Here is a 14,800-nt window from a genome sequence, read left to right as displayed (position 1 = left end):
TATTTCTCATTTATGCAAAGAGTTATGGGATATTAGAATCCTTGATATCTTCAACTTAGGCTTCAGCACAATTGTGTTTCCTATATTCAAGTAGTGTACACTAGTCACTTAAACTAAATTAAATAAATACTCAGTAGCAACACACAGTATAATATTAACTAAGGAGCACATGCCTACATGGATTGTTGACTGTTAGTGCATGGCAGTTAAATACCAGTCAGCCTCAGCGTTCCACCATTAACAAGGCACTTGTTCTGTATGTCACCCAACCGACACCAGTGAGACTGTGCCTGGATATGATCAGTATGGTCGTATCTGACGAAGACCAGCCTGGTGGTTCTATAGTCTAGTTAAACATCAAGGATTTAATTGGTGCAGGTTGAGGCCACGTTCCAGAGGGTTATTGTTTGAATGCTGCCCTGAGTTTGGCTGAGCGTCCCCATGGGTTCTCCAGTATGTCTTCTGCCTGTGGCATCAGCACCCCTCTCTGCAGGTCAATCCAGTGACCACTGTCCTTTTCCCCACCCTTCTCTTCTTCCTCCTCCTCTTCCTCCCATCGCTGGACTCTCTGATGGACACTCCGACGGGGTGGGGCACCTACATCCTCTCCATGGAGAAAACGCTTTACCATGCGGTCCTCTAGTGAATGGAAGGTCAGCACACAGAGGCGGCCGCCAGGTTTAAGCATTAAGCACTGTCAGAGCAGTGCAGCGTCCAGCATGCAGGTCATTCAGCTCATCATTGATAAACATACGCAGCGCCTGAAATGTCTTGGTGGCAACGTGTGAGGGTCGCTGAAGCCGATCTTTGCGGGCATAGAGAGCGCTGGCTGCAAAAGATCCTAGAGGCGAAGAAATGCTTTTATTTTAAATTAATCAAACAAATGACATGAAGCATTTATATAGCGCAGGAAGCATGTTATTCACCTGGAGAGCAGCATACCTGAAATGTTTCACATTAAATCCAGGAGAATCAACAGACCAGAACAGAATTCTTACAGCTCTCTAATGACTCTTAGTTTTTAACCTCCCAGTCTGAATAAGCCCCAATCATAGCCACATTTTCCCAAATCCTGTCCAGGCTGCAGCCTTAATATGTGATTGACAATGACAGTAAGTAAAACCTGTAAATAAACAGGTGCTTGTGATAATACTTGAAAATGAAGTTGTGCTTCTCTTTCAGATGACTCTCTCTTCATCCCCCCATTGCTAGCAAATAGCCTATAATGGTTGCCTTTGCTTGTGCGGTTTGATGACACCGTGTTCAGACAGACTGTGTTCAAGTAAGCTCAGATGGTCATGTTTGCATTTGGTACTGTTTGAAGTGCCACAAAACAATCTGTGCTGGGTGAAGAGCACGTCCACTCCTCCCTGCTCCCTGGCACTGATTGACAGGCAAGGGGTCCAGACTGCAGTGCCTTCCTGGCTGCTGAAGCGCTGCTCTGTTTCCTATCTGGAGCTTTGGTGTCCCCTGTCCAGAGTAATGCCAGCATTGACGTAGAACTCAGCCCATGTTTGTACGTGAGAGGAGAAGAGAGGGAGAGCGAGAGAAAAAGAGATTGAGAGCAAGAGGGGGAGAGAGAGAAAGAGGGAGAGAGGGGGAGGGGGAGAAAGAGAGAGGGAGAGAAAGAGAGAGAGAGAGAGAGAGAGAGAAAGAGAAAGAGAAAGAGAAAGAGAAAGAGAAAGAGAGAGAGAGAGAGAGAGAGAGAGAGAGAGAGAGAGAGAGAGAGAGAGAGAGAGAGGGGGAAAGGGAGAGAGAGCAGTGTGGCATTTCTCTCCTCTGGCGTTCAACAGCACTGACTGTGAGTCACCCAGCAATCAATAGAAAACCTGCGCTGCGGCCGTGGCCCAGTTTCACCAAGTTGTGCTCTCTCTAATTCATCTTTCAAGGGTCCCACAGCTAGAGTGCACGAGAAAAAAATAAGCAAAGATGCCACAAAGCAGCAGACTGGGAAAGCTAACAGAAATCTAGCTATATCCAAACAATCTCACTGATCAACTGAACAGGCTGAACAAATAGCATTGCCAAACAGACACCAAATCCTCCAGACCTGTTGGAGGCAGCGGAGTTCTGAAACCCCTCTGGGATGTGGTGGTTATTCCCATTTTATAAGACCGATCACTTTGTCTTCATCGCTAATGGATAAATAATATTCTAAAAAAACTTTTGTCTAATGTTTTTCGCTACAACCCTGACAAAAAAATCTGGAATAATGCCAAAAAAACGTAATTATTAACTAAGAATTTAGTCTAAGAAACATAAGAACACCCTTGTTTGAATACATTTCTTCTCCAGGTGATGTTACCCCTGGTGATTGTCTGGTCCGAAGGCTAACGTGATGGACTCTGTCTTGCTATGAAATGAAAGGGTATCGCTGAGCTGTACATGTTCTTCTCCATCTGATTTTGTTTCTATAAAGGGGGTCAGGGAAAGACATTCACTTCACAATCATATTACAGCAATTACAATAAGGACAGCACTCTGTGGAACAACACACCACTAAAGATAAGGGATCCAAAGTACATGGCTTGGAAGTACCATTCCTAGGCAGCCGTATGCTGCCTGTTTATGCACAAGAGTATTTCAGACTGATGCTTGATTATTAGTTCAGTAAATCCTGTGTTCTATAAAGCAGTGAGGCACTTGAGGATGTATTACATCATTAATATTGTCAGGGCTTGAGGCATGAGTGCAACGGACTGCTCGTGAACTCTCCGTGGAGCTTGGGCTTGTGCCGTGGTGATGATTCGTTTCTGTGAGCTGAAACCACCGCCTCATTCACAGCCTGTGGTTAGTGAAACACCACCGCCAAATGTCACCAAGTTGCAGACACCATGACGGGAATAGAAAACATTCTCTCAACTGGACTTAGAATTCACATTAGAATGTTATTCTTTTGAGGTTGTTTAACCCTGGAAATGTGTGATTTAGAAATCAACACAGCATTGCAATTCTAAGGGCTGTTCATTTATAATTGAAGAAAACTAGAGTGTCCATTTAGCTGGGCAAACTTCACACTGACACAATGCATTTATTGCGAGGCAAACAACCATTACTAACCGCATCCGTCACGTGAGTGAATGTTGGGTTGAAAGGCCACACACTCCTACAACAGTCAATCATGTTATCCTCACTAACTGTGTCCATCACCATATCAAGGATGTGCCTGTTCACTCTGCTGCGTTAACTCTCAACAACTTGAGTCCATTTGAGATGCCTTTCCCAAGAGGAAGCCAGTGGGACCCATGCACTCTCGATGTTTAGTGGTTGGATGCACCACTCTGACCAACTGAATAACAGAGCCTATATGGCAGGGGTAGGCAACTAGATTCATCCGCAGCCCTATTTTTGTCGGAGCGGATGGTCAGGGGGCCAGAACATAATTATAATATTTTTTACACTGCAAATTGACCACATCTTAGCCTAAAAAGAGATTGTATTTGAAAATAACAAGCATTTCATACCTTGATTACAATGAGACATGATGACATATATGTGTTATTAAATGTCACGAATTAAACACATTTTTAGCTAAATTCCTGGATTTTATGTTCTTATTGGACAAAAGAACGTGTTTCTGACCCCTGCTATATGGGCTAAATTGATTGCTCTCCATAATAATATGTCAGCAGTTCTTAAAAAATATATGTATACTTAAATGAGGGAAAACATTTTAGGGGCCTCAGTCAGCCACAGCTGTGTGGGTTTACACAAAGGAAGGAAGAGAGAGACAAGGGGATATATGGAGGGAGGGAGTGAGTGGGGGGAGCAAAAGGCTCCCAAGGCACCTGTCATTATGGTGTCTCAACACCTTCAACAACCCAACCACCACTGCTTAATTTGTAACAAAATAGATGCTGGGGTGCAAGCGAGAGGGGGTAGAGAGGGCTCATTAGGCATTACTGTTGACTCTGGCAGGGAAGGGGGAGGGGGACAATTGGCTTAGAATTAATATATTGGAGCCACAACTGAAGTAAGACTGCATGATCGTGTTATGCAAATGTATGTAAGCTAAACACACAAAATTAATCATAATAGTATAATATTTGATCTGTTAGTGGATTGTTGCTTTTGTTCATCACACGCCGAACATTTATTGTTGTATTCATATCAATTCATATAAACTATGGGTTGGTTAAGTCATATTTATTTGACTGGTTTGTCTATTTCTGTTGTGTTTTTCTCCTCATGAAATCAGATCCATGTCCTTTAGCTAGCTCAGCTAAAGAGGTATATAAACAGATGAATCAAATTCAAAAACATTTCAGAATTACATTCAGTATATTCAACTAAATGACTCTACTGAGGCAGGAACTATTTGATTTATTATGTCTCTACATTTTCATAATACAGGAGAATGGAAAGGAAATTAAGGAGGCAGGACTACTAGTCCTTATAGAAGAGCTTCAGGGCTACTACTCCTTATAGAAGAGGGGCAGCGCTACTACTCCTTATAGAAGAGCTGCAGGGCTACTACTCCTTTTATAGAAGCGCTGCAGGGCTACAACTCCTTATAGAAGCGCTGCAGGGCTACAACTCCTTATAGAAGCGCTGCAGGGCTACTACTCCTCATAAAAGGGCTGCAGGACTACGACTCCTTATAGCAGAGCTGCAGGGTTACTACTCCTTATAGAAGAGCTGCAGGGCTACTACTCCCCATAGAAGCGCTGCAGGGCTACAACTCCTTACAGCAGAGCTGCAGGGCTACTACTCCCTATAGCAGAGCTGCAGGGCTACTACTCCCTATAGCAGAGCTGCAGGGCTACTACTCCTTATAGCAGAACTGCAGGGTTACTACTCCTTATAGCAGAACTGCAGGGCTACTACTCCTTATAGAAGAGCTGCAGGGCTACTACTCCTTATAGAAGAGCTGCAGGGCTACAACTCCTTACAGCAGAGCTGCAGGGCTACAACTCCTTATAGCAGAACTGCAGGGCTACTACTCCTTATAGCAGAACTGCAGGGCTTCTACTCCTTATAGAAGAGCTGCAGAGCTACTACTCCTTATAGAAGAGCTGCAGGGCTACAACTCCTTACAGCAGAGCTGCAGGGCTATTACTCCCTATAGCAGAGCTGCAGGGCTACTACTCCTTATAGCAGAACTGCAGGACTACTACTCCTTATAGAAGAGCCACAGGGCTACTACTCCCCATAGAAGCGCTGCAGGACTACAACTCCTTATAGAAGCGCTGCAGGGCTACTACTCCTCATAAAAGGGCTGCAGGACTACGACTCCTTATAGCAAAGCTACTACTCCTTATAGCAGAGCTGCAGGGCTACTACTCCTTACAAAAGAGCTGCAGGACTACGATTCCTTATAGTAGAGCTGCAGGGTTACTACTCCTTATAAAAGAGCTGCAGGGCTACTACTCCCCATAGAAGCGCTGCAGGGCTACAACGCCTTACAGCAGAGCTGCAGGGCTACTACTCCCTATAGCAGAACTGCAGGGCTACTACTCCTTATAGCAGAACTGCAGGGCTTCTACTCCTTATAGAAGAGCTGCAGAGCTACTACTCCTTATAGAAGAGCTGCAGGGCTACAACTCCTTACAGCAGAGCTGCAGGGCTATTACTCCCTATAGCAGAGCTGCAGGGCTACTACTCCTTATAGCAGAACTGCAGGACTACTACTCCTTATAGAAGCGCTGCAGGGCTACTACTCCTCATAAAAGGGCTGCAGGACTACGACTCCTTATAGCAAAGCTACTACTCCTTATAGCAGAGCTGCAGGGCTACTACTCCTTACAAAAGAGCTGCAGGGCTACTACTCATTATAGAAGAGCTGCAGGGCTACTACTCCCCATAGAAGCGCTGCAGGGCTACAACTCCTTACAGCAGAGCTGCAGGTCTACTACTCCTTATAGCAGAACTGCAGGTCTCTACTACTCCTTATAGCAGAACTGCAGGTCTCTACTACTCCTTATAGAAGAGCTACAGGGCTACTACTCCATATAGTAGAGCTGCAGGGCTACTACTCTGTATAGCAGAGCTGCAGGGCTACTACTCCTTATAGCAGAGCTGCAGGGCTACTTCTCCTTATTGCAGAGCTGCAGGGCTACTACTCCATATAGCAGAGCTGCAGGGCTACTACTCCTTATAGAAGGAATGCAGGACTACTACTCCTTATAGAAGGAATGCAGGGCTACTACTCCTTATAGCAGAGCTGCAGGGCTACTACTCCTTATAGCAGAGCTGCAGGGCTACTACTCCTTATAGAAGGAATGCAGGGCTACTACTCCTTATAGAAGAGCTGCAGGGCTACTACTCCTTATAGCAGAGCTGCAGGGCTACTACTCATTATAGCAGAGCTGCATGGCTACTACTCCTTATAGAAGAGCTGCAGGGCTACTACTCCTTATAGAAGCGCTGCAGGACTACAACTCCTTATAGAAGCGCTGCAGGGCTACTACTCCTCATAAAAGGGCTGCAGGACTACGACTCCTTATAGCAAAGCTACTACTCCTTATAGCAGAGCTGCAGGGCTACTACTCCTTACAAAAGAGCTGCAGGGCTACTACTCATTATAGAAGAGCTGCAGGGCTACTACTCCCCATAGAAGCGCTGCAGGGCTACAACTCCTTACAGCAGAGCTGCAGGGCTATTACTCCCTATAGCAGAGCTGCAGGTCTACTACTCCTTATAGCATAACTGCAGGTCTCTACTACTCCTTATAGAAGAGCTGCAGGGCTACTGCTCTGTATAGCAGAGCTGCAGGGCTACTACTCCTTATAGCAGAGCTGCAGGGCTACTTCTCCTTATTGCAGAGCTGCAGGGCTACTACTCCTTATAGCAGAGCTGCAGGGCTACTTCTCCTTATTGCAGAGCTGCAGGGCTACTACTCCTTATTGCAGAGCTACAGGGCTACTACTCCGTATAGTAGAGCTGCAGGGCTACTACTCTGTATAGCAGAGCTGCAGGGCTACTACTCCTTATAGCAGAGCTGCAGGGCTACTTCTCCTTATTGCAGAGCTGCAGGGCTACTACTCCATATAGCAGAGCTGCAGGGCTACTACTCCTTATAGAAGGAATGCAAGACTACTACGCCTTATAGAAGGAATGCAGGGCTACTACTCCTTATAGCAGAGCTGCAGGGCTACTACTCCTTATAGCAGAGCTGCAGGGCTACTACTCCTTATAGAACGAATGCAGGACTACTACTCCTTATAGAAGGAATGCAGGACTACTACTCCTTATAGAAGAGCTGCAAAGCTACTACTCCCCATAGAAGTGCTGCAGGGCTACAACTCCGTATAGAAGGGCTGCAGGGCTACTACTCCTTATAGAAGAGCTGCAGGGCTACTACTCCTTATAGCAGAGCTGCAGGGCTACTACTCCTTATAGAAGAGCTGCAGGGCTACTACTCCTTATAGCAGAGCTGCAGGGCTACTACTCCTTATAGAAAAGGTACAGGGCTACTACTCCGTATAGCAGAGCTGCAGGGCTACTACTCCGTATAGCAGAGCTGCAGGGCTACTACTCTGTATAGCAGAGCTGCAGGGCTTCTACTCCTTATAGCATAGCTGCAGGGCTACTACTCCGTATAGAAGGAATGCAGGACTACCACTCCTTATAGAAGAGCTGCAGGGCTGTTGGTAGCAAACACAGTTTATAATAAGCTCTGCACCCCAACATGGCTAAACAGACTGGAAGGCTTCCTGCCACTGTAGTCTATGGGGCTTAAGAGATCTGCATCCTGATCCAAGTGTGCCTGCAAAAAGGTAGAGAGATTGAGAGAGAAAAATAAAGACCCATCCAATAAACCTAGAACACACTATCATTTCGGTCCTGAACACCCCCAACCATTGCACTACAAAGTGTGCCCCCTTACACAAATACAATCTCCCCTCCCCTCCACCCACATGGCATTCTTCCCTAGGCAACGGTGTCACCAGCAGCCTAGCTGACCCCCTGGGACCCACATGAGTCAGGACCTCTTGGATTGATTGGAATAAAGATTGCTGGTGACTCGCTCTGCTCTTCAAAAGAGATCAAACAACTGTCCTCCCTCACACCTGTTCTCCCTGTGTGACGCACGTAGCGCCTAGCTCCGTAACAGCCATTGAGAAGATCTCTCTGTAGAGATCTCAGAGGAAGGCAAAAAAAACTAAAATGCATTAAAAATTATGATCCATCCTCAATCTGTGCATGAGTGTGTGTGCATGTGTGTGAACGAGATGGGCTGGGGGATGGGCATAAAATGAGGTAGGGTGGGAAACGAAATCAAAAGCAACAAAGGGGAGGAGGAAAACGGGAGGGAAGAGAGAACGGGGGCTCGTGTGAGAAAGAGAAGTTGTCACTCTCTTGTCAGAGCGGCAGCCGCACCCTACGCCAGACGCATCTCTCTCCTCCTTATTAATAGTAATCTCATCAGGAAATGCGAGAGGCATCCAAAACACAGACAGGAGAGGATGATGCTTGAGATTAGAGCCATTGTGATTTTTCCCCAGACAAATAGGTCCCACAGGAATACGGGGGCTTAATATTTCCCTACCGTTTCTGCCCTGAGCCTCTAAAACAATGTAGGGAATTAACGAGGGTACCTGCCACCATGCTGGCCAGCTGCTGTGTCCGGGTGATGGGGTAGACACTGCGTGCCTCCACCATGGCAGAGGCTATTTTCCTGGCATGCCTCTCCTCCCCATAGGCAGTGAGGATGGATGCAAGCGCCTGTTGATCTAAGGCGTTCACAACGTCAGCGGCGCAGGGCATGTCGGGGTACCTACGCACAAAGAGGAGCCCAATTAGGCTGCTTGACGTCACGTCCTTGCTGACAGCGGCGAAGTCTGACATATCTCAGACACAGCTGAAAACCTCTGTGGCTAACAAGGGAGATGTAGCCAGCGGCAGAGCCGTATTTCTATATTTGCCAGTTCATTTGTCTCCATTCACTCATCGACAGGTTCTCGGTACATCTCGTTAGAGAAACATAATTAGTGTGGATAAAATACACAACTACAACAATAATAACTACAACAAAGTGTTGGGAGGGCAAGACATGTAATGCTTTAGATGAATAACGTGCCAGTGATCATACATGTATATATATATATATGCCATTTAGCAGACGCTTTTATCCAAAGCGACTTACAGTCATGTGTGCATACATTCTACGTATGGGTGGTCCCGGGGATCGAACCCACTACGCTGGTGTTACAAGCGCCATGCTCTACCAACTGAGCTACACAGGACCAGGACATGTCATGTGTCATTTTAGTTGGTGCTGGAAAACAAATGCTAAAGGTTATGTCAGAGGAAAAATCAATGCTGACCTCTGCATGTTAAAATTCCACATACGCCTCAACAGATTTGAATGCAAAGAAAAGGAGCAGGTACACAAACATCACCTGTACAGTAGACCTTGAAATAGACAGTGTAGACGACTATCTATAAACTTCAGATCTGCCATATGAACAATTATTTAAAGGGGTTCATTGGACATTTCAACTAGGATAACAGAATGAGGGTAATATAATAGAAATATTTTTTGTAATGATTACAATAAAATGCCTTCATGAGTTTAATACAATTGTCATACCTTATCATAACCTAAAAACTAAATATATTTTGCTCCATGTCTGTCTATGTTGTCATAAGAGACTTTAAAATATGTAGCTTCAAATGGTGTTTAAAATACATTGCCTACGAGGTTCCTCAAATGGGACAGAAATTAACCACATAATTGACCGAGATGGGTTTTTACAGTGTAAATGGGAGGTAAAGATAAAGAACAGATCTAAGCCCTTATATGTTGTTCATCTACCACAGCAAGAGTGACTCATTCCTTCATCGAACACTAACATGATATACTAGTTCATGAACCACTCTGCTTTGCTACTGTGAGATGTATCGATGATTTTCATTTTGCTGCTGTAAGGGTTGGCTGATGCTGAGGAATCCTACTGATTATACAATAACAATTGCCGTTCCTCTCCGCAGAAACATAATACCTGTCAATTTGAAAAGCTCATGTCAAATCATTGTCAAAGTCCTTGAAGGCAAGGATAGATTGATAGACTACAAATTCCAGGCCTTATGAGTGCTCAATGTGCATATATATATCAATAATTTTCATTATATATATATATACACATCTATGGGAATAAATTGTTGACTCAATTGACTTTCCTCTCATGACAGAAGCAGGGAAATAAAATTGCCACCAGTTTATAACATTTCCCAGCAAGCAGTAGGAAGGAGGCGCCGTATGTGTGTTGAGAAACACATACTATGTTAGAGTAATCTGGGCTGAAGGTAGTTCAATGTATCCTCCAGACACACAGGCCTATATCATTACTATTCACTGATACTACCCTATAATACATAGTGATGGACATCAAATTACAATAATGCTTTGTGCAACTGTGGTGGGGTGATAATGCATGGTCCCACCTATCTGCATCCATCCTCATGTCCAGAGGGCCATCCTTACTGAGGGAGAAGCCTCTCTCGGGAAGTCCATCTGCATGGAGGAGCAGCCAGTATCCAGAAGAACAGCATCCACACTACCTGGCTGAAACCTCAGTCTAGACAGCAGGGCTCCCAGCTCACTGAAACGTCTGAGCAACGGTTGCACCCGGCCACTGGGGGAGGGAGGGAGGGAGGGAGGGAGGGAGGGAGGGAGGGAGGGAGGGAGGGAGGGAGGGAGGGAGGGAGGGAGGGAGGGAGGGAGGGAGGGAGGGGGAGGGAGGGAGGGAGGGAGGGAGGGAGGGAGGGGGAGAAAACCTTTAATCAGATAATTAAATGTCAGGAAAGGGACATGGAGAAATGGGTACAGATTATGTAAACACATTCAACACAGGTCAGAAATACTGTACAAGAATTTGTACAAGAACTCCTGTTGACACTTCCAGTTTGTTATGAATGCTAATGAGACAAATAAAAAGCACTATAAAAACCTTTTAAGCAAAAGTGGTTGACAGAAAAAGTAACATTTTCCTTGCTGTTCAACACCCGTCTCCTCTGGACCCAATCCCCATGCAAATCCTTCCTGTACAACACACAGCCCTGTACAAGACACAGCCTCCTGCCTCGACACACAGCCCTGTACAAGACACAGCCTCCTGCCTCGACACACAGCCCTGTACAAGACACAGCCTCCTGCCTCGACACACAGCCATGTACAAGACACAGCCTCCTGCCTCGACACACAGCCTCCTGCCTCGACACACAGCTCTGTACAAGACACAGCCTCCTGCCTCGACACACAGCCATGTACAAGACACAGCCTCCTGCCTCGACACACAGCTCTGTACAAGACGCAGCCTCCTGCCTCGACACACAGCTCTGTACAAGACACAGCCTCCTGCCTCGACACACAGCCCTGTACAAGACACAGCCTCCTGCCTCGACACACAGCCCTGTACAAGACACAGCCTCCTGCCTCGACACACAGCCCTGTACAAGACACAGCCTCCTGCCTCGACACACAGCCCTGTACAAGACACAGCCCCCTGCCGCACACACAGGTGGTGGGATCTTCCCATCACGGTCATGCATTTTTCATGTGACCTTTTCAGTGAGCACAGAGATTATGGCTGGTGAGAGCTAGAGGGGCTGCCATAAATCAGCCTGAGGGGTCAACAGGGCCACCCAATACTGGCAGACAGACAGAGACGGGGTCTTAGACACCACACCAACCTGACTTATAACATCTTCCACATCTCAGCATCGCAGACAATTGCGATTCCGCCGCATCTAACCTCCTCTAGTCTCCTCTCAATAGTCTTGTTGAAATGAAATAAAAGACCCCCCCATTGCTGCAATAAAGATATAATAGCAGTGGCCATCTCGATAAGGTCTCTCCCACTAACGACTTGGCAAGCAGGCCTTGGGGTCCTTGTGTTCATACACCCACTGACGCTTGAGAGACCAAGGGTTGAGTGGAGCATCTCGCCCGCGCTGTCAGGCCAGGGCTTTTCCTTATCATGCTCGAGAAGTTTTTCATTCTTCGCTGCAGTCATTAATATGCTGTAAAATCTATAGCAAGGCATTCGCCACACCCACATGCTTCACAGACTCGTCCACCCCCTCCCGGTCCCATCTCAACAGAGCAGTGCCCCCAGACAGAGCAACCATGCCTACTGTGTACCAACGCAGTACACAGTAAGACCTTATGTCAATATGCTGAGAATTTATGGCTTCTGCAGCTCATTGGTTTAAGACCATTTTCATCAATCAGGACTCTTGATGCATTTCACTCCCTTCAGAGACTGAAGTCCCCTAAAAAGTTACATTGAGTATAAAATGTAATAAAGTGTAGAAAAACTGAAGGGATATCATATTATCCATACATTGTTTCATGGACATAACATCTACATTTACAAACCTTTGTTATCCCCCTAATTCAATTAAAGTTGGTTAACATGGTAAACTATACTGTGTGTGGAGATACATTTAATTTCATCCAGGTAGTTGACTTGTTTAAATGCATCGTAAGGTTTAATCATAAACTTGGTTTGGTACAGATGGTGTCGTGTCAATTCTTCTAGCCTCCTCCACAAATCTTATATTGTCTTCAGCAATAAGGCAGGCAGGCAAGGAGAGGTGGTGGATTAAGTCATGAAGAGACAAAGACCCTAACAAACTGTTCTCATATTAGTTATGGCTAAAACGTGTTTAACTACAAAAGATTATGATGGAGCTTTCTTAGTAAGGGATTTTAATCTATGGATTTTATTCATTGATAATTGCAAGAGATAAGGAAATGGCAGTGTCTCATCATTAGTATCTATTTTCCGTTACTATATTTAAGTTTTTTTTCTACACACCCTCAGCTATGCCGGTTGAACTCACCTTCCCCTACACGCTGAGGAGACTCCGATGCTCTCTTTCTGTAAGACACAGAATGATTTAAGAATATGCAAAACAGTTAACGTTTTTTTCATGATTTACTTCTTTATGTGGCTTAGACACATGGTGGGATATATACATTCCTTATGTAAGGTGTTATATTATTAAACATGCCCAGTTTCAGTAGTGTGTGCATGTGTGTGTGGTCCAAGTATAGGCATATAATTGCTTTAGAGAACTGATCTATATGTAGTTATACAACCCACAACATTAACATCATTCTTAACTTATAACTGAATAAAAGGTTAGTTGGTGTTTTAAATGTCATCTCCCCTGGCCCACCTACAACAAGTTAAATGATTGAAGAGAAGGCCACATTAGGTCATATGGTGGATTGAATGACCTTAAGTAATGCTGGGGGATGCCCTGCCCTGCTGAGTGAGGTAACAGGGCTCTAGGCAGGGAAACCTTGTTAAAAAAATAAAATGATGAACTGGTTATTGTTACAACCACTCTTCTTCACGTGCATGTGTCAAACTAGGGCCAGTAGGGACACTCTTCCCTCTGCACACGGTAGACCCCAAAGCCCCAGGGTGGTGACTGGGGATACTGTCCGGAAGGTTGCAAGTTCAAACCCCCGAGCTGACAAGGTAAAAATCTGTCGTTCTGCCCCTGAACAGGCAGTTTCTAGGAGCACTGTTTCTAGGCCGTCATTGACAATAAGAATTTGTTCTTAACTGACTTGCCTAGTTAAATAAAGATAAAATAAAAAAATAAAACACTGAGGTCCTGGCTGTCTGTAGTCACTACAACTTCCATATCACATTAAAAGGGGTTTGAGAACTTATTTAACTTTAAGTTCCATTAGGGTCTTCAGGAAGTGTGAAGATTGGCCACTAAACGGCGAAACTTCCGTCTTTCAAAAATAACACCCTATTCCAATTTCTGGCATAAGTGCTCAGCCTGCATCTATTTTTGCTACTCAGTTTTCTCCAGAAAAAGTCCCCAGTTGTCCACAACTGTTAAAAAGAAAGCCCTTCCCCTATATGTGTACTGTAGGTCCATCCTGGAAGTAAGTATTGGTGGTAGTATTGGTGCCCTGGATCAGGACCTTATATGGCTCCCAGGGCAGTATTGAGTAGCTTGGATGAAAGGTGCCCAGAGTAAATGGCCTGCTCCTCAGTTCCAGTTGCTAATATATGCATAGTATTGTATAGAAAACACTCTGAAGTTTCTAAAACTGTTTGAATGATATCTGTGAGTATAACAGAACTCACATGGCAGGCAAAAACCTGAGAAGAAATCCAAACAGGATGTGGGAAATCTGAGGTTGGTCGATTTTCAACCCAGCCCCTATTGAATACCCAGTGGGATATTGGTTGCACTTCCCTAAGGCTTCCACCAGATGTCAACCGTCTTTAGAAACTTGAATGAGGCTTCTACTGTGATGTGGGGCCTGATGAGAGCTCTGAGTCAGTGGTCTGGCAGAGAGCCAGGTCCTGGTCACGCGAATTTCACATGATACGACCTGCGTTCCATGGCTTTTCTACAGACAATGGAATTCTCTGGGTTGGAACATTATTGAAGATTTATGATAAAAACATCCTAAAGATTGATTCTATACTTAGTTTGAAATGTTCTACGACCTGTAATATAACTTTTTGAAGTTTTCGTCCAACGTTCGGCTGGACCTGCACGAGCGTTTGGATTTGTATACTAAACGCGCTAACAAAAGTAGCTACATGAACATAAATAATGGACATTATCGAACAAAACAAACATTCATTGTGGAATTAGGATTCCTGGGAGTGCATTTTGATGAAGATCATCAAAGGTAAGGGAATATTTATAATGTTATTTCTGATTTCTGTTGACTCCAACATGGCGGATATATTTTTTTTCTGAGTGCCGTCTCAGATTATTGCATGGTTTGCTTTTTCCGTAAAGTTTTTTAAATCTGACACAGCAGGAGAGGTATATCTTTATTTCCATGTCTAACAATTGTATTTAT

At 45.0% G+C, this 14,800-nt stretch overlaps 1 protein-coding gene across 1 annotated transcript in view; it reads right to left on the bottom strand.

The window, feature by feature from the left end:
* Positions 1-400: 400 nt before the first annotated feature.
* The window catches only part of LOC124033469 (12S rRNA N4-methylcytidine methyltransferase-like), a 37,994-nt gene continuing 23,594 nt past the window's right edge, over positions 401-14,800 (bottom strand). The window contains 5 exon segments of the mRNA XM_046345493.1: positions 401-694; positions 696-841; positions 8,541-8,719; positions 10,390-10,453; positions 10,456-10,580. Of these exon segments, the coding sequence (XP_046201449.1) occupies positions 401-694; positions 696-841; positions 8,541-8,719; positions 10,390-10,453; positions 10,456-10,580 (808 nt within the window).

Source organism: Oncorhynchus gorbuscha, linkage group LG04, assembly GCF_021184085.1.
Source record: "Oncorhynchus gorbuscha isolate QuinsamMale2020 ecotype Even-year linkage group LG04, OgorEven_v1.0, whole genome shotgun sequence".
NCBI lineage: Eukaryota > Metazoa > Chordata > Actinopteri > Salmoniformes > Salmonidae > Oncorhynchus > Oncorhynchus gorbuscha.
Note: the sequence above shows the minus strand (reverse complement) of the source record. Positions and strands in the feature narration are given on the sequence as shown.